Here is a 26270-nt window from a genome sequence, read left to right on the forward strand (position 1 = left end):
AATATTTTTTAAAAATAAATTTCATTTCCTCTGTTTCAACTCTTGAACATACATTTAATATTATAGAGCATTTAATATGCTCGATAATATTAGTATAATAACAAGCATTTAATATTTCATACTAGTAAGAGATAACAAAATCACATCAAAATTTTACGTCATAAATTTAATGTATTCAGAATATATCAACTGTACTCTTCTTCCTTAATAATTTTTTTTCTAAAAAGTTGATAGAAACACTTATTATACCAAATTGTTCACCAAATTATAAAACAAGGTAATTTAAAAGAGTAAAATGTTGAAGATAATCACGTTTGCAAAAGTTTATTTATGACAAAATAAATGTTTAGAAGATTTTTTATAAAAAAAAAAAATTCTTTTTTATGTTATGTTTTATGTTATGTTATGTTTTCTCTTTGTTATGCCTGTGGGGACAGCCACATCGATCATGTCAACCTTCATCGATGACAAAGTACCCCAACATAGAATCGAGTTAACATGTCATATATACCAGTGAATTGGAATTATATTTTTGTAGTGGTAGATACACTACAGTACTCCTCCACCAGAATTTCATTTGTGATAGAATTCAATGAACGAATACCACTAGTTGATTCTTTGCTGTTTTGTGAGAAGCCGGGAGAACTGTACTAAGATCACCTTACTTTTTGAGTGCTGATCAAGAGAGCTGTATTAAGTTCACTGTCACGGTCTCTCCTGTGTTGCCTTTAGCAGTCGAATGCATACGTGGTGCGTGATGCAGACTGAGAAGCAACAGCGTGAGGAGGACAATGTCACAATCACAAGTAGCAAGTCAACCGTTCCATGTGGACCATCCATCGAAGTAGGCGTGTTCAAATCGTAGTGAGCGCTTCTGCCAATGTAGGCATGTTCACATCGCGCCCGAAGGTCACCAATGTGGGGACAGTTACATCGACCACGTCAACCTTCATCTATGAAAAAGTACCCCAACAAAGAATCGAGTTAACATGTCATATATCACTGAATTGGAATTATATTTTTGTAGCGGTAGATGCACTACATGTTCAAAATAATGAACTAAAGTAGATTGAATTGTTTAAAAGATTCCGCCTTTAAAATTTCTGGATTTGGGATACGATGTTTATTTTTTACAGATGATCGATTATATGATTTTAATTACTTGATTTTAGGAATTTTTTTTCGTATTTGAGTTGGTTTGCTTTCTAAATTGCAAAGTTTAGGCGAATGAAACATTGTGTCATCAAATCCAGTGTGCGAAAACCCTACTGGAAATGGTAAATTCCATTTCAGGGTCCATATTTTTTTATTCCGAACAACTTTTTACGAAAGTTACCCCGAAATTTGACGAAATTTTGATCTAATCGGCACAATCTTAAACGTTCAAGAGGATGACCTCAAACGAAATCAGACTTAAGAACGTTCTTTCTCTGAATTCCGTTCTTTCTCTGAATTCCCTTTTTTTCGACGGATTTGGATTTCTGACCTCCAAAATATAGGGGGTAGCCACAATCTGGGAAATAAGCCCTAAATAGTTTAGTCAGAAGAGCGGTTTAAACTTTGGATCCCTTAATGTTAATTTTACTTTTTTCGTATATCACCATACCTCGAGCATTTAAAGCGAATTAAGAATATTTTGCATACAATTATAAAATTCACTTATCCAAAGATATTTTCCTGCAAAAAAAAAAAACTTTTCGTAAACATTTATAATTATTTATAATTTTGTTTAATAACAGTCTAAATATTTTCGAACAGTAAGATATAAAATTTTTTATATCTTTTTAAAGAATATAATTCTATAAGGCAAAATAGAAAATTTGAATGAAATTGGTTCCTGAAAAATAGAATTTTAAAGAAGGCGTATTTTTCAAGCTTGATTTCTTAGGAAGTATACCAATGATCTTGCTCAAATTTTCTAGTTTGCTATATAAAATTACATTCCTTAAAAAGATGTGAAAAACAGCATACCTTACAATTGAATTTTTTTACTATTATAAATAAAAGATATTTACTAAAAGCTAGTTTATGCATGGAATTATGATTGGATTTTATCGACCCCTTATATTTTGGAAGTCAAAAATCGGTCGAGGAAAAAGTATGCTTATTTAGTGAAAGTAAGTCTTTTGTGTATGATTTTATAACTTAAAATATCGTCTGCACTAATTATTAGCCTATTTGAGGTCACCCTCTCAAATCATTGAGTCTCAGAACGTGAAGATCTGATAATTAGATCAAAAGTTATTCAGTGTGGTTCGTTTATTTTTTGCGCATTGCACACCTGCAAAAACCAACAGAAACAAAGATATTTTGAGATATTTTTAATTAAATATACACTCAGAGAGTGCAACCAGCAGTGAAATCAATAAGTTAACAAATGCCTACGAAGTGTTCTATTATAATTATAATTGCATCATCAAAAGAAATACATTTATCGAAATAAATAATGAGGTTCAATGACCCATGTCCAATGATCTACAAAATTTAAATCAATAATATCAATCAGTCGATATTTATATGTAAAGTCGATATTTATATTATTCATATGCAAGACACACCAGGCAGTCATTGAATGCATTGAATTACTAAGGTATTTTTAATAAAATATTTTTTTTCTTTTATTGCATGTCAACGTTTGTCTATCACTTCAGTTCATGCAACATTAAATAGTTGTCAGCTTTAACTTTAGTAGTTTTGGACAGTCGTTGACCAGATGTTGGAAGAACGTAGAAGAGTTTGTCCCAAAAGTATTTCTCACCCCAAGTGAGATAAGTCGTATTTTCTAAAGACATTTTGATATCAGGATGGAGATCATCAGGTAACTCTCCCAATTTGATGATTATGACGCGGTTTATTTTATCCTTCAGAGCTTGCAAATGGGCTGCACGAAACTCATATATGCACCACTCGCTTTCCAGGAAGTTCCTACAAATTCAATGACACTTTATTTAAAAAATTTACTGTAAGCACATTATACACCGAAGAGCCATTACATTATGACCACCCTCCTTCTATAACAATGGGCTCGCCAGGTTTTCATGGTTTCTCGCCCAGGAACAATGTTTTCATGGGGCACATTAGGACCCATAATCCTCATAGCACAATCCCTGACGTCTGTAAGCTACTTGAACATAGTTGCAGACCAGGTTCACCCATTCATGGCAACAGTTTTTCCTGCGGGGGATGGTGTTTACCTATAGGATAATGCACCATGTCATAAAGGTCGAATAGTCATGGATTGGCTCGAGAAGCATTCCAGTGACTTTCAATTTATGTCTTGGCCCCCAAATTCACTTGACCTTAATCCAATCGAGCATTTGTGGTCATACTTGGAAAACCAAAATCACGCTGCCACGCTACCCCCTCGCAATGTGAGGAAATTGCAGGACCAGTTGGTGAGCGCTTGGTACCAGATACCTCGGAGTACCTATCAGCACCTTGTGGAATCAATGCCACGGCGGGTGCTATCAGTTTTGAAGGCTAAAGGTGGTCCTACATGTTATTAGCAGGGTGGTCATAATGCAATAGATCTTCGGTGTATTTGTTATGTGATAAACTTTTTTGAGTGATAAAGAAAAAAAATTGGCCTTTCACTTTTTATAAATTTATGGGGTTTTATTTACGCTGTAGCTAGATTAGACAGCTAAAGCATATACTGCCTTCGACTAAGTCGTGGTGAATCAGCAAATAGAGCAATCGCCTCCAAATGAGGTGACCCAGATTTGTATCACAGCTATGGCTGGTCGGTATAAATTCCGCGTTTCGCGATTTTTTCGTGGATTTCCTCTCCATGTAATGCAGATGCGGGTTAGTCCCATAAGAAAGTCCTCCACAAAACCAAATTTCCCTCAATACTTGATCTAAGAGTTCCGTTGTCCTCTGAATTGGATTCAAAATTACAATGCTACGGAGTTAAACATTAGTAGTCGTACACTCAAAATTGGGTAGGTTGTTCAACGACGGCTATAAAAAATCGAAAGACTAAAGTTTTCGCTATTAGATTAATTTTACTTTTTTCCACGAGTTTATTTTTGCTAAATGACAGAAATTTCTGGTTTATTACAAGCGGAAAAAGTGTAATATTTTAGTTTATATTGAGCTATTTTATTAAAACATACAATAATTTCACAAATTTTGTGCTTTTGTAAATTCTAAGTGAAAACAGTTTAATGACAGTACATAATTTTTTATAAAAATGTCAAACTGTCATAAAACGATCCTGCAGAATGTCGAAACAGATTGCCTAAATCAACAATTACTGCTAAATGGCAGTATTTGTTGATACTATACTAAGCTATATGAAGTTTTATAATTAGTTTATATTGAGCTATTTTATCGAAACCTACGATTTTTTTCACATTGTGCATTTGCTCGCTCATAGGGAAATAAGTTTAATGATAGTACATAGTTTTTTTTTGTAAAAATGTCAAGCTGGGTAAAATAATTATTCAGAATCGCAAAGCAAATCTACTGATATTCAGAAAACAATAATGAAAGAATGACTTTTCGATATCAAAAGTTACCTTTGGTTACAAAAAACAACGAATTCTGACACATTTTGGTTATTTGTTTCTTTGTTGTTCAGTTTTGTTGTTATTAAATTTAAACTGAAGTTTAAATCTTCTAACATTAAATTTTTTTCTGAATTGAGCTATGCAGACAATTGAATGCTTTTTATGAATTAATGTTATGACAGAATTAATTATTTTTTAAAAAATGACGAGCTAATTAAAAATTATTTTAGCTCTATTCTAATATCTCTCGACCGACTCACACCTTTTCGCACATTGCCAATTTTTGGTATAGTTTATCTCCAACAAACTAAACAGGTGAAAAAAAATGTATTTATGAAAATTAACAGATTTTATCATGTGTGGGTAAATGAAATATTTCCGAACGCATAGACTACGCGATCAATTACACACGGCGGGAGAATCTTAAACAAAATAAAATGTGCAAAATAAAATAATATTCAATCGATATTTTTTGTAATCTGAATCTTACTTTGAGAGCATGATAACAGTCCTTTTCGAGTTTTGAACAGCATTAAAAATATTTTGGTCAATGAAATCCCCAGCTTTGAAGTGCTTGTAATGAAGACACAGTCTGGTCATAGGCTGTTTGACTTCTATCACTGAAACAATGCAAATATTAATGAGTTTTATTTGTTTACTTGCTGAATACCCGTTCTTCGCACGGAGTGAGTAAGAAAAAAATGAGCAAAGAATCAATAAATCAGTGTTGAGCAACATTACGAAATTATGCCCAGAACTGAAAAGCATATACTGACACAGAAGTGAAATTTTTAAAAGTGTTATGAATAAGAAAAAATAACAGAAAAATGGTTGTATCAATATGGGTATGTTTAATGTAACAGATCCTGCTTTTGCCTACTTAAATCTTAACACAATTTATCATATTAGTCTTTAGTATGCTTGCAGGATTTTTATTTTAAATTAGGCAGTGGTCAATAAAATGAAGCAAAGAATTATTAGTCCCTCCTTCTAATAAATTGGTATAAAATATTTCGGATACAGCTTTTTTTCGTTCTGCAAATGTCACTTTCAATTAATATAACTAAAGTAATTCCGCTTCTTTTTTATTTAATGTTATTTGTAGTCCTAATGGGTGGCCTTACGTATTCAAAATCATAGTGACGTATTCAAAATCATGGGTGGCCTCATAATATTCAAAATTTACCACTATCAAGTAAATTTCTCCGGTGCATATACCTTTCGAGGGACTGTAATATACTTATTTCCGAAGTATCTGTATTAAAACTCAGTATTGGACCTGTTTTAATAATCACCAAATATATCAACATTAGAATATTTAGTACTTATTACATAAACCCTTCAACATTTAAGTTTTGTGAAAAATACATTTGCCAGTGACAGTCAACTAAAGCTGAAATGTTTTTGAAAAAATTCTTATTAGTACTTGATAACAATTTTGGAGCATGACCATTTCTCTATCTGACCTATGGTCATCTGATCACTCTAAAAATTAGAAATTTGAAATTCGATTTACCGAAACTATTTTTAGCTTATTCTGCTTAAATTTTGTATTTAGTGAGGTAAAATTATACCTTTTAAAATAATGCAAAAAAAATTATACCTTACAATTTGAAATTTTTTCGACTATTGTTGAATAAAATAACAAAAAATAATAAATATTTATCAAAAGTTATTTTTTGCATTTCATTATCTTTGGACAAACGAATTTTATAATTGTTTAAATTTTTTTTTTTTAATTTGCTTAAAAAGTTCTCAAGATATAGCTAAATACGCATAAAGTAAAATTAACATCAAGGGTTTCAAACTATGGAGCGCTTTCCTGACCAAACTATAGTGAACATATTTCCCAGACTGCGGTTACCTTTATATTTTGGAGGTCAAAAATCCGAATCCTCCAAAAAAAAAGTAGGTTTATTCAGAGAAAGAACGTTTTTGTATATGATTTTGCAACTTAAAATATCGTCTGCACTTATTAATTAGCATATTTGAAATCCCCCTCCTCGAGACATTAAGATGTCCTAGAATGATCATTGGATCAAAAGTTAATCAGAGTGGTCCTTTTTTTTTGGCGCACTGTACATATTATCGTCAGTAGCAGTAGTACACAATTATTAAGCGTCATCTGTGAATGGCGATTTTTTACTTCGCTTTTTAACACATAGCTTATTTTATTTTATTTCAATTTATGCATATTATCAAGATTAATAAAGCATTAGGGTCAATAATAATATGGCGATTTTTACGGCTCTCTTAAAGGAAAAATAATCTTCTTCCCATTATGTTTGCATAATGGGAAGAAGTTTTACATAAGTTTTTTCATACCAATTTACGTATTACCAACATTATTTAAGCATCATTGTCGTCAATGACAGCATTACGATTTCTTACTCTTCTTGAGGGCAAATAAATATCTTTATATTCCATTACTTTTGTTTTCTAGTGCATAGCTTATTTTTTTTTCATTTCAAAATGAATATATTACCTTGATTAATTAAGAGTCAATAATAATAAGGCCAATAATAATATAGTGTTTTTTTACTTTTCGCTTTAAAGAATTAGTACTACACACACACATACTAATTTTGTCTTTTAATTTATATATTTTTTCTATTCGATTACCTTTAATTTTAAATAAAAATTTTTTTAGAAACACGTTTTAAGAAAATTATTATGGATAAAAAAAATGCGCGCTGTATCATACAACTTTAAAAGTATAAATTTGGTGATGTAGACCACGCGTGCTATTCGCGATCGCAACGAACTATAGGGGGCGTTGTTGTATGAGACGCATACCTGCGATTTCTATATGAACCGTCATCCAGTTACTCTGGAGACGTCTTTAATGTAGCGTGTAGCATTGTAACGTTCCTTCTTTAATGTGGCTTATTAAATTTAAAAAAGAAAAATGTTTGATATCCTTTCTTATACAACCGAAAACAAGATGGTATCTCTTTTTTTTTAAAGAAGGAGCATCCAAAACACACCTGAAAAATATTTGTAAATAAACAGAAAAAAATATGTATCTTCTTATTAGAGTTAAAACCTAATGCCTGAGAAATAGTTTTACTAAATTTAATGATATAACCTGAAAGGCCTATTTAAACTTTACATTCCATAGTTTTAAGAATCAGATTACTTCAAACATTAAAATAAGCAAAAAGTATACATAAACTTCATAATTTTATATAATTTAATTTTGTAAAAGAAGTTCTTTGACAACAATTTTTATCAAAAAATTTTAAGTTTTAATAAAAATCATTATTTAGAAACTGAAAAACGTAAAGTAAAGAATGCTTACGATACAAAAAAAGAAAAACAATTCTAAAAATTCCTTATATTAAAATAAACAACTTTCATGTTTTTTCTTTTTTGATTCATAATCGGACGTAGAAAACCATTCTATAGAAAACTATCATCAAGAAAAAAACTTCTTAAAAGTAAAATTTCTTATTTTATAAAAATTAACACTTACCTGCTTTATAAATCAGAAGAATTCCAAAATGATTTGTTCTTCGATTTTTGTTACCATTTTTTAGTGCTACGAAAATGCGTCTTTGGGATTTGCCAAAAATAGAACAAGATGCAATTTTATTTTTTCTAGAGCGAAATATTTTGCCCATTGTCCACCGAAATCCGATAAACTACTTTGATTTTAAATAAAGTCTTTCGTTTTATGATTTGTCACAAAAATTTTAGGTGTAGATTGGCGGCACTTAAAAACAGCCAAATCTGTAGCTGCTGTGGCGTTAATACATAAGTACCGAATTTTTATTCATACTTTTCTGAATCATATTACTTGAAACATTAGAATATGCAAGAAGTATACATAAACACATAATGTTATACCATTTATGTTTTCAAAAAAAGTATTTTGACAACAATTTTTATCAAAAAATTATAAACTATAAAACGGAAAATAAAGAATTCTTAGGATAAAAAACGATTTTAAGAATTATTTACATTGAAATAAAAACTTTCATATAGTTTCTTTTCTTATTATTCTTATAGTTCTTAATCAGACGTAAGAAACCATTCTGTATCATCAAATAGGAAAAAAAGTTTTACAAGCTAATTTTTTATTATAAAAATCTTAACACTTACCTTCTTTACAAATCCGTAGAGTTCCAAATGAAATGTTCCTCGTTTGAAAGTCTTATTTTCAAATAATATGTGCATAGATTATCCCTTTATTACTTTTAGATAACATACCACACATCAAAATTTTATAAATGTAAGATCTCGATATGAATTTGAATATGTAGCTTAAAAACAGAATAGCTGAATTCTAGTTGAAATTTATTAATAATCAGCACAAATGAATCTATTTCAAGTAGTTCGGATGATTCTTTATTGTTGTTTCCCGAATTATAAAGATACAGAAATATATTCTGTTCTATAACAAAGAAGAATTCTATAACTATTGCAGTTCTTGACGTTCTGAATTCACATTTCTTTATTGGAATGACGAAAGCAATGTTGACTTCATTTTAATTCGTAATGAATTGAAGACAGAAAAAATTATTTTACCGTAATATGCACATCTGTAACAGCAAATGACCATGAAATTGTAAGCTATGTTGTTGGTAATAGAAAGGTAAAAATTATTGAGAAATTGTTCTTCAAATGCTTGGCGTGTTCTGCTTCAATGTTTGGCATGTTCTGGTTAGTTTTTTCAAGTTCTACTGCTGTTCCTTAGGAAAATTTTGATTTTTATTTGGTACTAAGAAAATGGCGTCCGTCATGGCCGATGATTTTTATGGAACTAAATGAAAACGTGATAAATTAATGTCTGATATTTACAGGCTCCCGATAGAGGGCGTACTCGAGCGTTGCGAATCACGTAATGTTGTTCATTGAATTTAAATAGCGATACAAAATAATGGATATTTTAAATGCCTGCAAAAGCTATTTTTTTTATCAAATAGAGCTGTAAGCTAGTAATAATCACTGATGTTATCTTTAAAGTAAAAAATTTAATCATTTATAGTTAAATTTAAAGCAATGGCTAACGCTTAACCAATCAGAAAATTCCTTTTCTTTTTTTTCCTCATCCCGTTCGAACGGTTGTTCGTAGAATGTTCTAATGTCAGCAGTGACCTTCATAAGTTGTTATAACTATTTGTAGAAGCTAATGGTAAACGACTCAGCTTATAAAAAATTGGGACATCTGAGCTCTCTGGAATAAAACTCTCACATTTGATAATTCCGCAACCTTTAAGCAGCATTTCGTCACAAAAACACGTGATTTGCGACGAACACTCAAATCTATGACAAAAATCTGTCCTCAATTACGGAACCTCGTAGTAGTGCATTGCAAGATATTTCTAATTAGAATGAAGACTAGAATGATGGAAAATAACGTGACGATAAAGCCGACTGAATGAATGGTGATCAAGGAGTACCTCGTACCTGGATTCCTGGTTCGAATCTCGGTTTGGGTATGAGTATAATTTAACTCTCTGTCCTATCAGTCTTTATTGATTTGTGTGGATGACATTGATCTACCAATATGGTGCCCACGATAAAGTGATTATTAAAAAAGTTAAATATATTAGGCTCTACCAGTTTGTTTTTTTTTTGGAAAAAAAATAGAATGGTGAAATATTTTTTTTAAAATTTTAATGAAACTCGTTTCCTTGGAGAAATGACGATAGCTATTATGCCACTTTGATAAAATTTTTGGTCGGAGCATATACCAGGAAAAGGTATCAGAAGATTTCGTTAAATTTGAGCATTCATTTTTCACAGTGTGAAACTAAAACAGTAATAATTATTTTTTAATCACATCATTTTGTATTATATGTTAATATATTTTGAAAATCTTGTAGTTTTCTATTCAAGATATAAATGTAAGTGTAGAAGAGGAATGTAAAGCTTTATGTTATAAAATTAATAACATTCATGTTTCCTCTCATCTTTATCTGAGGACACTAATTAAAACTGACTAAGAATGATTCGGCTTGTTTAAATTATGCTAAATAATTTAAGCAAGACTCTTACCAGAAATAATGTCCGTGACGACGAGCTCTTGATCTTTATGGCTGAATGATAAGAATGCGTCGAAAATTTTATCCCTGTCGATATCTTTTTCCTTTACCCATATGACTCCATGTGCATAGAGCCAAGCATTGATGTTCATTTTATACCTTGTATGCACTATCTTCAAAACAGTGATGATCAAGAAGAAAGCTATTAAATTTGCAAAATAATATAAGTATTTCTATCATAAATATTTCTATTATAAATGTTTACGAAATGATTTTGAATGAAATTTTATAATAAATTTTTTTCTCTCTATATTATGCTATAAGCCGACCGGACTGTGTTGTGGTCAGGGAGCTGATCTCACACCAGAAAGGTTCTGGATTCGAATTCCGGACAAGGCATGGATGTTCTTTCATGATTTGTACTGTCCGTCCTTACTGTGGGAGCAACGTTGGCCCACCTAATATGGTGCCCATGAAAGAGTGGCCAACAAATCTGCCCTACTAGTACCTGAATGACGAGTGTCAATCGGGTGGACATTGGAAACAAAAAAAGTAAATTTTACGGTAAAACGACCCCTGACCCTGCAAATTATTAAGTTAGTAAATTCCGAGCATTAGTTCGGATTTTACATACTTAATAGTTTGAAGGGTCAGAAGTACTAAAAAAATTTGAAAAAAAGGAAGAATGAAATATTTGAAATCATTACGTTATTTTCCTCATATTTAAGGTCATCTAGTAAGGTTTTTATAACATGGAGCTTTTCCACGCAGTACAAAAAGTCAGAATTTGAAGGCACTCATTCATATTGTACTAATTTAATTTTCAGTTTCAACATGAAGCAGTAACTCACACTAAAGTGGATAAAGTAAAACAATTTTACTTTTAAAGGACATTAATTGAAGGACAAAGACAGAGCAAATTATTTAAGAGAAAATTATTCGTCTGAATTTCATCATCCTTTTCTCTTACTTAAATGTTGTTCACGGGTCCTAATGTGTAAATAATTCTCCATTGTTGACAATGATTTAAAAACAAACTAAGTATAGGTTACAGGTAGAGACTACAGATTATCTTATATTTAATAAATACCAACCAATAAATCCAAAAGCAACCGAAAAATATAATTCTATAAAGGTTTGGCATATATCCGTTTCATCTAGCGTCCATATAGCTTTTCCCTTCAGCAAATATTCTCCCGACTCCCCAACATTGCCACACAGTGTTTGATTCACATTTTTAATCTAAAAACAAAAAAATTAATGAATGAATAAACATCGATGTTATGAGAAAAAAAAGAGCATCTATTTAAAAGAATGAAATCTATATATTTTTTAAATAAACCTTTTTTTATAGTACGAATAATATCAATTATATAATTATATTCTCGATTTAAGAGGAAAGCTCACGATTAATGCCTGATCTTTGTCTCGTAGAAAGCGGCTTTTTCAACGCTTGACCTAATTAGTATTGGTCTGCTATTCAAAATAAATTGAAAATTGCAATACTAGGAAAAGAGCCGCGGTGGCTCAGGGGATAGAGCACTGACCTCCCAATCACGTGAACCCAGTTTCGAATCCCAGCGATGGCTGGTAGACACGAATTAAGCCCCCGTCTCGCAACGATCACACTGCTGACGTAAAATATCCTCAGTGGTAGACGAATCATGGGTTGGAGTCTCTCTGCCGTCAGCCTAACCATGTGGGGGTTTTCGTGGTTTTTTACTACACGTACTTCAAATGTGGGTAAGTTTCATTAAAAAGTCCTCCACGATGAAACATTTCCCCCTGTACTCCACTCAGGAGTTTCCCTGTCTTCTAGATTGGGTTCAAAATTACAATGCTGTGGAATTGAACATTGGTAGTTGTAAACTCAAAATTTTGTTTGCTGTTCAACAACGGTGATAAAATGAAATGCTATAGAAAACAAGTGAGGAGTGACAAGGAATCATGACTATAGAACTAGACCGTTATTAGAGTCCTAGGTCACCAAAAGTTAATTCATAAATGGAACAAACTACAATCGTCAGCAGTTTCATTTTTGTCAATGGAAAGTTTACACCTATGAAAAAATTTCATTTTTAAGCGTCTCTCCCAAACTCCCATTGACATTTTTGGATGAAATTTAGGATCGGGGCTAAATTTGCTCCCTTCGCCCATTATTGAAATTTCAGGATGGATTTCAGGAAATTTCATAAACGGTTCTGGATTTATAAGAAAGCGACACACTCATGATACACAAACTTTTCCCTTCATTATAGATTACTCAAGAAGCAGGCAGCACAAACAATAACAATAAGCTGTTTTGACTTGTCAAGGTGAATTTTTGCGCGTCAATTGTAGAGCCATTTTCTTAGTTTTTAATTTTAATTGGAAACACAACAGCATCATGATTCGGGTTGATAGAACTGGCAAGAAATGCTGTACCGTCAGAATAAAATCTTATTAGTATTCTATTATTTTCCTAGATATGAAGTAAACGTGATGTTTAAATGATATGTATATAGCAGGATTTAAAGTATACTTCCGTGTGGCACATTTACCTCATAGTTCCAAGTAGGCTAAGTATTCTGACTTCATTTTTTTTTCTAAAATTGTTGTCTCTCTGTCTAAAAGAGCTCGGAAGATGTCAGTAGGAATGTCAGATCTTTAAAGCTTAGTGATAAGGCGTTTGTGCCATACTCTAACAGATTTTTTAGTTATGTTCAACATAAACATCACTGTTGTTTCATTCTTAAAAAAGACTTGCCATTTTTATTATGTGAACTAGCTATTCTTTTCTGGAATCCAATATGTAATGCGTAGATGTTTTTGCTGTCCTTTTCGAATTAAAATTTTTAAGGAATTAAAAAAAAGTAAGTAAAAGATATATGCGTTCGCATAGGGAACTGAGGAGTCTTTTCTGGTTTAATCCCTTCCTTCTCGATCCCATGAAAATGACGGGGTGAGGATTCGCCCTCTATTTCTCGCTCCCGTGATACTTCCGGGCTGGAGTGTTCAGTAGTAACGCGTCAATAAGAATAAAACTAATTCATCTCTTTTGCCCGGAAAACATTTTATTTCTCATTTTACACGCCAGATGTCAGTACCAGGATATTTTTAAGGTAATTGTAGATAGTTAGTTTATTTTAAACTAGGTACTACACTGAAACTCGGTACTACTGCCCAGGTTGTGACGTTGGCCTCTGCATCTCATGCTTTGAAATTTATCACGCAAGAAAAAGTTGCTAATATTTATTCATTTTGTACGTAAGATTAATAAAATTCTTTTTCAATGTTTAAAACACATATTTTTGAAATTTTTTTTGCTTGCTGGAAAACCAACATTAAGTCATATGCCCTGAATGTTGACTTTTCTTAAAAATTTAATTTTTAAAAATTTTAAGCAAAAAACAAATCAAAAATTAAAAAATGTTATATATATTGCTCATACATATATTTTTATATAATTTTCAGGGATAAAAAGGCAGTTTTCTGTAAAAAGGAAAATGACAGTTTTCTTGAAAATTAACCGATCGTTAAGGGGTCAAGGAAGAGAATGACGTCACATTTTACCGCATTCTCTGGGGAAATAGCTGTTCTTGAAGCAGATGATTAAGTTATAGTGACTTTGTCCAGGGAATTTCTCGGGATTGTAAAATTACTGTCAAATCAAATATTAAAAAAAAAAAAAAATCAATATGGATACATACATTTCAGAAAACACTCTTTATTTTCTTAAAGGGAATAAAATTGAAAGAGTAGACGTAAAATATTTTTAATCTCTAAAAGCATTATGGTTAACAATAAACACACGAATTTCAAATTGTAGTTTTTTAAAGCGCTTAATGATCAACATATCACAAAATGAATTTCGCGTTTGGCAGAATACTGTGAAATTGTCAATAAGCATTTAAATCCTCAACACGATGATTTATACATGCTTGTTAAGGAAAATAAACTCTGCTCACTTTTTCATGATTTGTAACAATCCATCTTCGAAAGTCAATGGCATGACAATCACATCTCCATGGATTGCTAAAAACCGACACTAGGTGAAGTCTTGAAAAATCTGCTAGTAACGAACTTGGCAAAGTTTTCAATTTATTGTCATGTAAGAACAGACGACGTAGACCATTAGGTATTTGTATATTTGTCAAAGACTCCAAGTTATTGTCAGATAGGTTAATTTCTCCAACTGTATCAGCAATTACAACAGATTTATCAATGGTATAATGCTTCCTAACCATATGAAAGCGGAATGTTAAATTAATTTTAAAATGAGGTGAATTCTGAAAAAAAAAATAAATAGTTTTGTCTTTAACTTAGTACTATTATAAAATTTTATATTATATTTTTGTAAATAAATTAAAGTGAAACATATCACTTAACAAAGAAAAGTTAAAATCGACAAAAATTTATATTTTGAAAACATATAGTAAAGTGACATATTGTACAATTTAAAGAATGCAGTATTGAATTTTATTTTATCATTTTTTAAATAAAAAGAGCAATAAAATGTGAATAAAGCTAAACTTTTAGAAAAACTTGAGATTTGTGTAACACCTTTTAAAATCTATAAATGTAATTACTATAGTTAAAGTTATTATAATTGGGTGCGAACTTTCGCAATGAGCAATATTAATGTAGTTTTCAAGTCATTACGTCTGCGACATTGAATGTTATGGTTATTACATTCAATGTCGCAGTACCGTTACCGTGTGATGATTGCAACATGGCATTACAACATAGCTTACAGAGTGGACCTAGTCACATAGTGACTCAGTAGAGACGTGAATATGTCACAGTTTCGTCACATGGTGAGACCCTTGCGACATTATAAATCTCATTGTTGACATGTTGACATCAATATCTCTAATATTTCCTTCATATTTTTTCTCTCTATTTCGATTTTTATGAATTATAAAATTTAAATTAAAATTTTATACAAGTACTTAAATGAATTTTAAACTACGGATTATTTAAGGAACTTAAAGGTGTCAAAAAACAATATGTTCTTAAATGCAAGATGTTTTATATTCTATTAAAATAATTTTGACATTTCTTCCTGATAAAAAAAATTCTTCGTTGTGCAAATATTATATGTATGTAAAATAGAATAAAGCATTTTATACAAAATTAAAAGATAATCAAACATTTGAATAATGCTATATTTGCTGACTTTTTCACTCAAAACCAATGTTATTTTTCTACTTGTGCAATAATACTTTTAAATAAAATAAAACTTATAAGGACTGTTTGAGGCTATTAAAGTTGTTTAAAATTTTAATTTTTTGACATGAATCTTTAAAAAAATGTAAGGAAATATCATTTTAAAAAAAAACTTCATTTAACAATTTAATGGTAAATATTTATAATAGAGCATATACCAAATGAGAAAACTACCAAACCTCTACACTATAAGCTGTAAGAAACTGAGGTATGATTGAGATATTTTTGGAGCTACAATCCACTGCCATGAAGTACTCTTCATCATCATTTGCACAGTAGCAATCGCATTGTGACGGGCAATGATGATTATCGCTTGGGAATTCTGGTACACAGATTTTTCTGCCTCCAAACACATGAGGAGCTTTTGGATTGGCGAAGACCCATTGGATAAAAGGTAGAAACTCACAGTCACATCGAAATGGATTAACTTCAATATGGGAGAAATATACAGAAATTAAATTCATCATTAATATAATATAATTAAAATTTTATAACAATTATAATTCCAAAATAAAAGCAAATTTATTTAATCGTAACGAATTTACATTATTACCCGATTTTCAATCCTTTTTAATTGAAATACGATAAAGTTTCAGAATGATCAAGATTTAATGCGAAGTGGGGAATATCTAAAAGTACAATTAATACTTAAATAGCAGGCAACTTTACGGCCAGCGTTGTATTTTCCTTTTCATTTGGTTGGCATAGTAAGCTTGACGAGAAATTAATGCTTTTTTAAACTTATTAGAGACATTAGAATGCTAAGCTTGTTTTCTTAAAGGTTGAATAAAGGTATGCAAAAATCTTACATTTTTAGCTTTTATCGTGAATTTTGTTTTTTCCTTTTCTCATTCCAGCTTTGTCTAGGCTCTCAATTGGAACATTTCGTTTGTGTTAAAAACTTATTTAGGCCAACCTTCATCTTTAAAGTGTTAAAGAAAGCTTTTAAAAGCCGGCTCCAGAAAAACTTGTTGCAGTGATAAGTCGTGAAATTTAAAATAAACCTCGAGAAGCTGAATTTATCCTTGATTGGAGAAACTTTTTCGATTTCTGAAGGTTTTTCTAGTCTTGTTCTGTAAATGCATGTTCAAGTTTGATATAAAAGGGTTGCTAATGCAATCCTAAAAAGGTCTGGTTTCTTAGAGCAAGCGCCTTATCTGGGCGTCAGCGGAAAGTTGACGTAGAGATGACGCCAAAAAAAATACTTTTTTGTTAGCTCAGCCTGAGCAGTCGGTTCAACGCAGACATTATCTCTCATTGCGCATGCGTTAATAACGTAAACAAATCTTTATTTTGAATTTGTATTAATTTTGTTATTGTCGACCAGTGTTTTAGAGAACAAATGATGACTATGGCCAAGAAAGCTGAGCTAAATGAAGAGTGCTATGTTTAGTGAAGAAGATATGTTTAATGTCAAAATCAGGGCTGATTTCAATGAACTGTTGGATGCTGTCCACCATTGCTTCTGTGGTTAACATCACGTTGTAATCCAACTGCAGTTGAGTTGGACGGCAATTGTAGTTCAAGATGAGCGCTCGATGATGTATACTATCACACTCACAAATGGACCAATCAGAGGTTAGCGCTGATTTCCAGCTGACGGCGTCCTGTACTAAGAAAGCAGGCCTTAATGCAAACCTCATAACGAGTAAAATTTAGTTAGTTTATTTAGTCATAGTTAAATTTAACTTGGTTTCAAGCTTGAATGGTTTATTCGCTAATCATTTATAAGCCTTGCTGGGCTTTGTGATAAAGGTTGTGGCGAACATTAAAATCAACCCTACTCTGATATTTGAGAATAGGTTTTTCACATGCGTTGTTGACTAATTAGACGCTAAATCTGTTTAGATAAGAAAGAAATTGAATTGGTTCAATATTTTCGAGTAATTTTTGGGTTCAAATTCAAGATAAAAGTTTGCCTTAAAGCTGAAAATAACAATTATTTTTAGTATATTATTTTTAGTATAGAAGTTTAAATTGACTATTCTCTATTTTAGTCACCTGATATAGAGTGCAGCATCAAATTTTGTTTATATTAGAAATATATGTTAAATAATTTGGTATTTAGGATTAAAAAAAATCTCTGGTTTTTTGGTAGGATTGAGCTCCACGAATTCTGATCGAAAAGTGAATCAAATTAATTTTTATGATGTTATTGCATAATTGGAAAAAAAGAGATAAAGCTGCATCTGACAGGTTTTGAATAGCTTAAATGAATACTGGTCAAGAATAATTATTCAGATTTTGATTTTTAGTTTAATTAAACTTAAATTAAGAAAGCAAAAATTAACATTCCTATAACAATTTTTAGCAGTTAGTAATAACATATTTCCTGAAACTCTTCTATGGCACATTTTTTCTGTAAAAATGAAATTCTTAGCTATCCTGTATGCAAAGAAAAAATTCATATTGAAAGTTACACAAAAACTTCGATCCAAAAAAGACGAATACTTAAAAAAAAAATCACATTTTATTACGGCATAAAATCTATTTCATATAATTTTGGAATTCTTCATAACGAAAATAGTTTTTTTGTTGAAATTATGATTTTAAAACGAACATTTAGTCATATTAAATTCACTTTTAGGTTACCTCATTTGATTTGGAGAATACTTTTGTTAAAATAAGATAAATGTTTTAGAAAAATTATTGTACGTTGCACAATGCTGAAAATAAAATTGGAAAACTTGAATAACTTTCGATCTAAAAATGTGTTTTTGGTGTTAATTTGCAATCTACCCGATGGAGAAAAAGAATATCATTAAATTTGCTTATTAAGAAATGCAGATGATATATAATCTGTAGTTAAAATCAGTTCTTAAAAAATACGTACTTCGAGAGCGTATTTTTTTTTCTGGCGGAATTTAATTCTTAAACTGCAAAATTTAGCGATCGAAAGTTAGTTGCCCTGCAAATTTGTTTTACTTATTACACATTTAACCATGTCTTAAAAAATATTAAACTGAATCAATTATAAAATTCGGCTATTACGAAAAAAAAAATATTTTTACTAGGCAAAATTATTTTTTCAATATTTTTTATTATCTATTTCAAAGTTGAGACAAACAATTTTAAGCAATACGATTAATAAACTCGGTAACTCGTTTCTAACTATATGGTCTTATATAATGTAACTGATTTCCTAACTTAAAGACTATTTGTACGGTGTTTAACTAGTATATTTAGTGTTGTTTATTAGAGAACCAATAACATTGCATATCAGTAGGTGATAAACCGATCATTTATCAATCACCCAACCGAAAGTTATTAGGGTGTTCCATTTTTAATTTAACACACTATAGATTAGCATTTTGTTGAACCAAAGCTGAAAACACTGCCTTTTGCAACATTGAAATTTGAATTAACTAAAATACCAAAAATGACTTTTTCTCGCATTCTTTAGTTGATGAGGAAAATATAACGTATTTCTTGAAATCAAAACTTAATGTGTAAACAAACGAAAATAATTGATTTGTGTTTCATTAGGTAAATAGTAATTTGGTGCATTGAAACCAACCTGGTGCCTCGAATCTAGTGCCCCGAAATTGAGATAATTCGTCAGATTAAATTTAGGTAATGGATCTGTATACAAGCGCAGCAATCAAGTTCAGCTTTGATTTAACATAATGGAAAGATTGATATTTTTATAAGATTATACCACTCAAATCTACATATTCTAGAGGATCAGGCATTTGCTCTTTTCTTAGAGTTTCAATTGAGTTGTTGCTCAAATACAGAGATTTTAATTGAGATAAATGTCGAAGACAATTTCCAACTGTTACGATACGATTCCCATTAATGTCCAAATAATATAAACTTTTCAGGCCTAAAAATTCCCCCTTTTCAAACACCTATAAGCAGAGACGTACAAATCATTATTATAAATTAAAAAAATAATACTTAATTTGAATAAAATATTAATGTATAGAATTGAGATACACAATATTGTAACAATTGATGATTTGATAGTGTTTGAAAATTTTGAATTAAGCAATGAAGACTTTTGATTAAAAAAATAATAATATCCGGTAATAGCAGTACTTAATTTTTGTAACACTAGAACTGCACAATGGGCTTGTTGCAGTTAACAAAATAAAACAACCTTTTATTCTTAATTGCTGAGTTAAAAACATAAAATGCAGCACAGAAAAAATATTGCGAAACAAAAAACAACTAAAATTTTAATATTTTATTTAACGAAAAAATCTCTCACCTTGTGAGAAAAAACACAAGAAAGTTCAACTAAAAAGAAGAAAAAGAATGTTCTACTGATTCTCTTAAAAAACAAAGAGAAAACGAGAGCTACCAAAACAATATGTCCTTTTTTAATTTTGTGCTTTTGCCAACCTGCAATTTAAATTATGTTCTTTGAAATTAATCGTCTGCTACCATGTCTTTGAAAATAATCGTCTGCTACTATGTCAATCTTCAACAGGGCTATTAGCAACAATATGGGAAACATTCTTGCGGATGATCCGAAGACAGGCCGTCACAGTTATCATCCTCCGCAGGAGGGACGTCTCCACTGCTTTGTAGTCCGACAAACTACGCCAGAAGTTCAGCAGTTTACTGTATAACAGTTTAATGAGGGTCGAAACTATGCATTCTTAGTTTCATCTCATGGAATTGGTTACCCACTGTCTCATTGACCGTAGCCAGAGATTCTTAACTTCGATGATCTACTGTTTTATTAAGCCTAGTTCAAATTCACCTTAATATTCTCTCTGTGCTACTAGTATGTTTGATTTATCTATACAGTATATTAGGGAGACCGGAAAGCAATGTCGTTTCGGTGCATTAAATATTCGTTAGTCTTAAAAACCCAAGTCTTTTTTTATCCATTTCGATTCATTCTCGACCCAGCATTGAAAGGTTGTTGCTAACGAGAAGGAATACATTATATACTTAATATATATATATATATATATATATATATATATATATATATATATATATATATATATATATATATATATATATATATATATATATATATATATATATATATATATATATATATATATATATATATATATATATATATATATATATATATATATTTTTTTTTTTGTTATTATAAATTTTAGTACTGAAAATCGAAGAAGTAGTGCAAAAGGATATTCTTAGTGTTTAACTACACTAGGAACTGCCCATGGTTCTTGTTGCAGTAGAACACCACTTTGGCGTAAAGTAGTTTATACCATTTTTGGTTTTAAATTCTTTTTACAGTTTACTGTCTAAGATTATAGTGAGGATATAACTTTTTTAGGAGGCCTTTTCCGGTTTCAAAATGTAAAAATACAGTTAGTGTAACGAATCCTCTACAAAAATTTAAAGTGTTTTTGAGATTTATTTGAGGTATTAAAAATTATTTGAGCTTTATGTGAAGTTGACTTCAAAAACAACCTTACAAAATCAACTTTTCAGGGTTTATTACCAAAGTGAAGTTGTTTTATTTCTACTTGAGGTTTTATTGAGGTTCATAGCAACCAGCTTAGAAATGTTGATTTTTTAGGTGTACAAGTTACTTTTTTACACTTTAAGCAAGTAGGTATATTTGTGGTGTGAATTAAACTATGCGATTTTAACTGAAAGTATAGCTGAGTGATATATGAGTTTGACTTTATGAGATTGAAATTGAGGTTTATTGATGAGGTTATCTTTGGTGCAAAACATAACCTCATTTTCTACCTTTGGTATACTTATTTACACCATTCAGACTCAAAAACATCTTTTTTTTCCCTTTTTGTAATGAATAGATAAAAAAATTAGCTGGTCCCTAAGAGAGGACTTCTTAATTCAGTCTTAACTTCAGCTTTCAACTCGTTCATAGATTATCACAGATGAGACAAGGAAGCCTGCCTAGGCACTAGGTGCTTTACATGCATTTCTAAAAATGCATGTGAAAAACAATTCAATAACCAAAAAAACCTCAGACATGAATTGATATCTCGATGACAAATGACAAATATTTGATGGTAGATGAATTGGATTTGACAATTATTCTTTTTGAGAATAAGAGCCTTGATGGGAAAGGGCAAAAAAAATTGCAAATAAATTTTTGCATTGGTAATTTTATCATTATTTATTTACTCGGCAGCTTCACGAACGACTTTCATATTATAGAAAACGAATAAAAGCCTTTAACGCAGATGGGACACAAGTGTCCCTTTCATCTATTTTCTTCTGACGTTCCAATTAAAAGCAAGAATATATTTTGATGTGTTTTAAATACTAATAACAGTCTAATAGTTATATCATTGAAACTATATTTGTAGATAAATTAGCCAAAGATGCCAGAAATCTCAACCTTAATGACTGTAACGTCTCCATCCAAGATGCAAATGCAATTGCTAAATCTAAACTAAGAGAAAAACCAATTCCAACGAAACACATGATATGTAATATAAATGCAGATAGATCCACAACAAAAACTATATCGGCTATGTCATAGACACGACAAAAAAAACTATATTTGTACCGAAACATAAAATCTAAAAAACGTAGTGGGAATTTCTTTTTCATTTCTATTCAAAAATGTATCAATGATTGATTGTGTAAAATAAATGAATTCCAAATATGAATAACTGTTTTTCTTATATCTAAATAACAGCAAATAAAGGCAAATTTAAAAAAACTATTTTTTGGAAATATCCTTTTTATTTAAGATTCTACCTTCAACCCAGAAAAGGACACCTATGTTTCCTGCTTTATTTTGTAAACCATAAATTATTAAAATGCTAAATATATTATTTTTCACTTATTTTGACATAAATAAATCCAAAATAAAGAAAACATTTAAAAAATATATTTAATTAAAAGTCTGCGTCAAAGGGATAAGAATGTTTAAGGGATAAAGAATGCTCTTGTTCATTTTTTAACACATAAAACTCACACTAATGAAGTTCGATGCAAGGTACAACTCTCGCAACTCTGACAAATATTGAAAACTGCCATTCAGTGTCCTTAGATGGTTATGGCTGAGATCTAGAATTATGAGTTCGTTGCGGTTGCCTGCAAACGTCAAACGTTCAATCATTTTGATTTGATTTTTCTGAGCCTCAAGTTCAAACAATTCTTTGAGGCCTTTAAAGTCCCATGCTGTCAGCTGCTGAATTTCATTCTTTGCCACATGTACGTATCTCACTTGGCCGAAACGTAAAACTGTACCCAAGCTTAGTAAACGGTTGTTGAATAGGTTTAATGTTGCCAAATGGGTCTTGGAAGCTGTGAAAAGAACGAATTATGTTCGTGTAATGATAAACATTGATTAAGAATATTTTAAATGAAGCAATTTTCGCCATTTCGAAAATATTACAGTTCCTGTGATTGGGGTGGAAATAATTTTGACATTGGTGAAATTGAATTTTCGCTCCAGATTCAAAGAATGTGCAGCAATTAACGGTTTATCGCATTCTTAATGGCACACAGTGCACAATAAAGGACTATTTTGAATAACTTTTGATCTAACGTTCCAGGCCTCATTCTAAATGATTCGAGGGGTGACCTCGAATATGTTAATTAATTAGCGCAGACGATATTTTAAATTACGAAATCAGGTAGAAAAATGTAAAATGTAAAATTATCTATTTTAAAAGGATGCAAAAACTGTATACCTTAAAAAGCAAACATTTTCGGTTATTATTAAAAAAACATTATAAATATTATTTACTAGAATTTACTTTTTGCATGGAACTATCTTTGGATAAACGAATCAGGTAAACGTCAGGCTGGAAAAGTATGCACTAAATGCCCCAGAGATTTTCAGAATTGATAGAAATCAGTTTCAGTTTGTACCGAATATAATATCTTGATAGTCATTACAACTCATCAGCCGCATTAACTTCCCAGACGGGCTAGTTCAAATATATTTGAAGCTGGATGAGTTTAATGAATTTTATGTTTCAGGAAAAAATTACGGTTCTTCACAATAACAGTTACTTAACAATATTTAGTTAAGTATAAATAAATAATTTCAAAACTGGATTTCTCAATTAAGAGATTTTGATTAATTGTCTAATTATTAGTAAGATGTTTAGAAAATTTATTATAACTCATCAGCCGCATTATCTCCCAGACAGACTAGTTCAAATTTATTTGAAGCTGAATGAGTTTTAAGCTGGATGAGTTTTAATGAATTTTATGAGTTTCAGGAAAAAATTACAGTTCTTCACAATAACAGTGACTTAACTATATTTAGTTAGTGTAAATAAATAATTTCAAAACGGGATTTCTCAATTAAGAGATTTTGTTAAATTATCTAATTATAAGTAAGATGTTTAGAAAATTTATTATAACTCATCAGCCGCATTATCTTCCCAGATAGGCTAGTTCAAATTTATTTGAAGCTGAATGAGTTTTAAGCTGGATGAGTTTTAATGAATTTTATGAGTTTCAGGAAAAAATTACAGTTCTTCACAATAACAGTGACTTAACTATATTTAGTTAGTGTAAATAAATAATTTCAAAACGGGATTTCTCAATTAAGAGATTTTGTTAAATTATCTAATTATTAGTAAGATGTTTAGAAAATTTATTATAACTCATCAGCCGCATTATCTTCCCAGATAGGCTAGTTCAAATTTATTTGAAGCTGAATGAGTTTTAAGCTGGATGAGTTTTAATGAATTTTATGAGTTTCAGGAAAAAAATACAGTTCTTCACAATAACAGTGACTTAACTATATTTAGTTAGTGTAAATAAATAATTTCAAAACGGGATTTCTCAATTAAGAGATTTTGATAAATTGTCTAATTGTTAGTAAGATGTTCAGAAAATTTATTTTTTGTTATGTTAGAAAAAACATTTTTGGTAAAAATTGAATCGTTCTATTTGGAAAACATTATGCACAAGCTTGATTTTTATTTACTTACGTTTATTTTGAAAAAAAAAAATTTCTTTCGTAGCATTACTGACTTAGAAACTGTGTGAAATTTTTGACGTGAATTTAATTAAATTATTTAAATAATAATAAAATATCTTTTAATGAGTTTTGCAACCGGAGGACATAAAAGGTAGCGTTTAAGTTGTAAAAGTTTAAAAAAAAAAAAAAAGGAAAGTTTACCTTTAATTTCTCGTATTAGATTTCCTTCGAGCGACAAATACACTAGCAATCTGAAAGCTATTCTTGGATTAGGTATTACTTCGATCCTGTTATAACTGAGATCAAGTACTTGAAAATGTAACAAATTTTTATAATGGCTCATATTAAAATTACGAATTTGACAGTGTCCCATAAATAAATATTTCATATTTGGTGCTTTAACTTGAAAAAAGTCTTCAGGTACTTGCTCTATGGGATTACTTAAAATATTGAGTGTAGTTAGGTTCCATGCAGTCGTAGGTAAAATATCTTTTAATGAGTTTTGCAACCGGAGGACATAAAAGGTAACGTTTAAGTTGTAAAAGTTAAAAAGAAAAAAAATAGGAAAGTTTACCTTTAATTTCTCGTATTAGATTTCCATCAAGCAATAAATGCTCTAGCAGCCTGAATGCTATTCTCCGATTAGGTATTACTTCTATCTTGTTATAACGGAGATCAAGTCCTTGAAGATGTAGCAAATTTTTATAATGGCTCATATTAAAATCACGAATTTGACAGTGTGCCATCATTAAATATTTCATATTTGGTGCTTTAACTTGAAAAAAGTCTTCAGGTACTTGCTCTATGGGATTACTTAAAATATTGAGTGTAGTTAGGTTCCATGCAGTCGTAGGTAAAATATCTTTTAATGAGTTTTGCAACCGGAGGACATAAAAGGTAACGTTTAAGTTGTAAAAGTTAAAAAGAAAAAAAATAGGAAAGTTTACCTTTAATTTCTCGTATTAGATTTCCATCAAGCAATAAATGCCCTAGCAGCCTGAATGCTATTCTCCGATTAGGTATTACTTCTATCTTGTTATAACGGAGATCAAGTCCTTGAAGATGTAACAAATTTTTATAATGGCTCATATTAAAATCACGAATTTGACAGTGTGCCATCATTAAATATTTAATATTTGGTGCTTTAACTTGAAAAAAGTCATCAGGTACTTGCTCTATGGGATTACTTGAAATATTGAGTTGAGTTAGGTTCCATGCAGTCGTAGGTAAAATAGCGGCCACGTCAGATATGTTGTTGTAAGCCAGATGTATAAACTAAAAATTAAAAAATAAATTGACTGATAAATACAATTAGGAAATACGCATTACGTTTAGCATTTAAGAAGTCTTTTCTTAATTAGTATAATTGAAAAACAACAATTAAAAAGCTGTTTAAATACACCAGAAATGTTAACGAGATAGTCCCCTAAATTGTCAAGTATATTTCAAAGTGCGAAATGCGTTGGAAACGTGAAAAATACTTTCTTAGTTAAAAGTGTAAATTTGTTATTTAAGTTTATCTTTGAATGGTTTCAAATGTGGTACTTCAGTTTTTTTCAGAATCGGTCTTCTTTTACTTCTTTTGAATGTGAAATAATAATAATAATAATAATAATAATAATAATAATAATAAAAAGTAAGACGTGAAGGTGGATTTCGATGGTAAAAAAATATTGGTGAAAGGCGTTTTATTAT

The 26270-nt window shown here is 30.4% G+C and overlaps 1 protein-coding gene and 1 pseudogene across 2 annotated transcripts in view; one reads left to right on the forward strand and one right to left on the reverse strand.

Annotated features, from left to right (window-relative positions):
• The window catches only part of LOC147815878 (dynein light chain Tctex-type protein 2B pseudogene), a 41344-nt pseudogene that overhangs the window by 91 nt on the left and 14983 nt on the right, over positions 1-26270 (forward strand). The window lies entirely within an intron of this gene.
• On the reverse strand, positions 16-25492 carry LOC107443998 (protein toll). The gene is made up of 9 exons (XM_087157626.1): positions 25150-25492; positions 22608-22939; positions 19371-19563; positions 15892-16139; positions 14452-14772; positions 11599-11746; positions 10518-10706; positions 5005-5134; positions 16-2925 (listed from the first exon to the last, which is right to left on the reverse strand). The coding sequence occupies exons 1-9, from the start codon at positions 25334-25336 to the stop codon at positions 2643-2645; spliced, it is 2031 nt and encodes a 676-aa protein (XP_087013752.1). The 5' UTR covers positions 25337-25492; the 3' UTR covers positions 16-2642.

This window comes from Parasteatoda tepidariorum, chromosome 2 (genome assembly GCF_982258835.1).
Source record: "Parasteatoda tepidariorum strain Cologne lab strain chromosome 2, Ptep-v5.0, whole genome shotgun sequence".
NCBI lineage: Eukaryota > Metazoa > Arthropoda > Arachnida > Araneae > Theridiidae > Parasteatoda > Parasteatoda tepidariorum.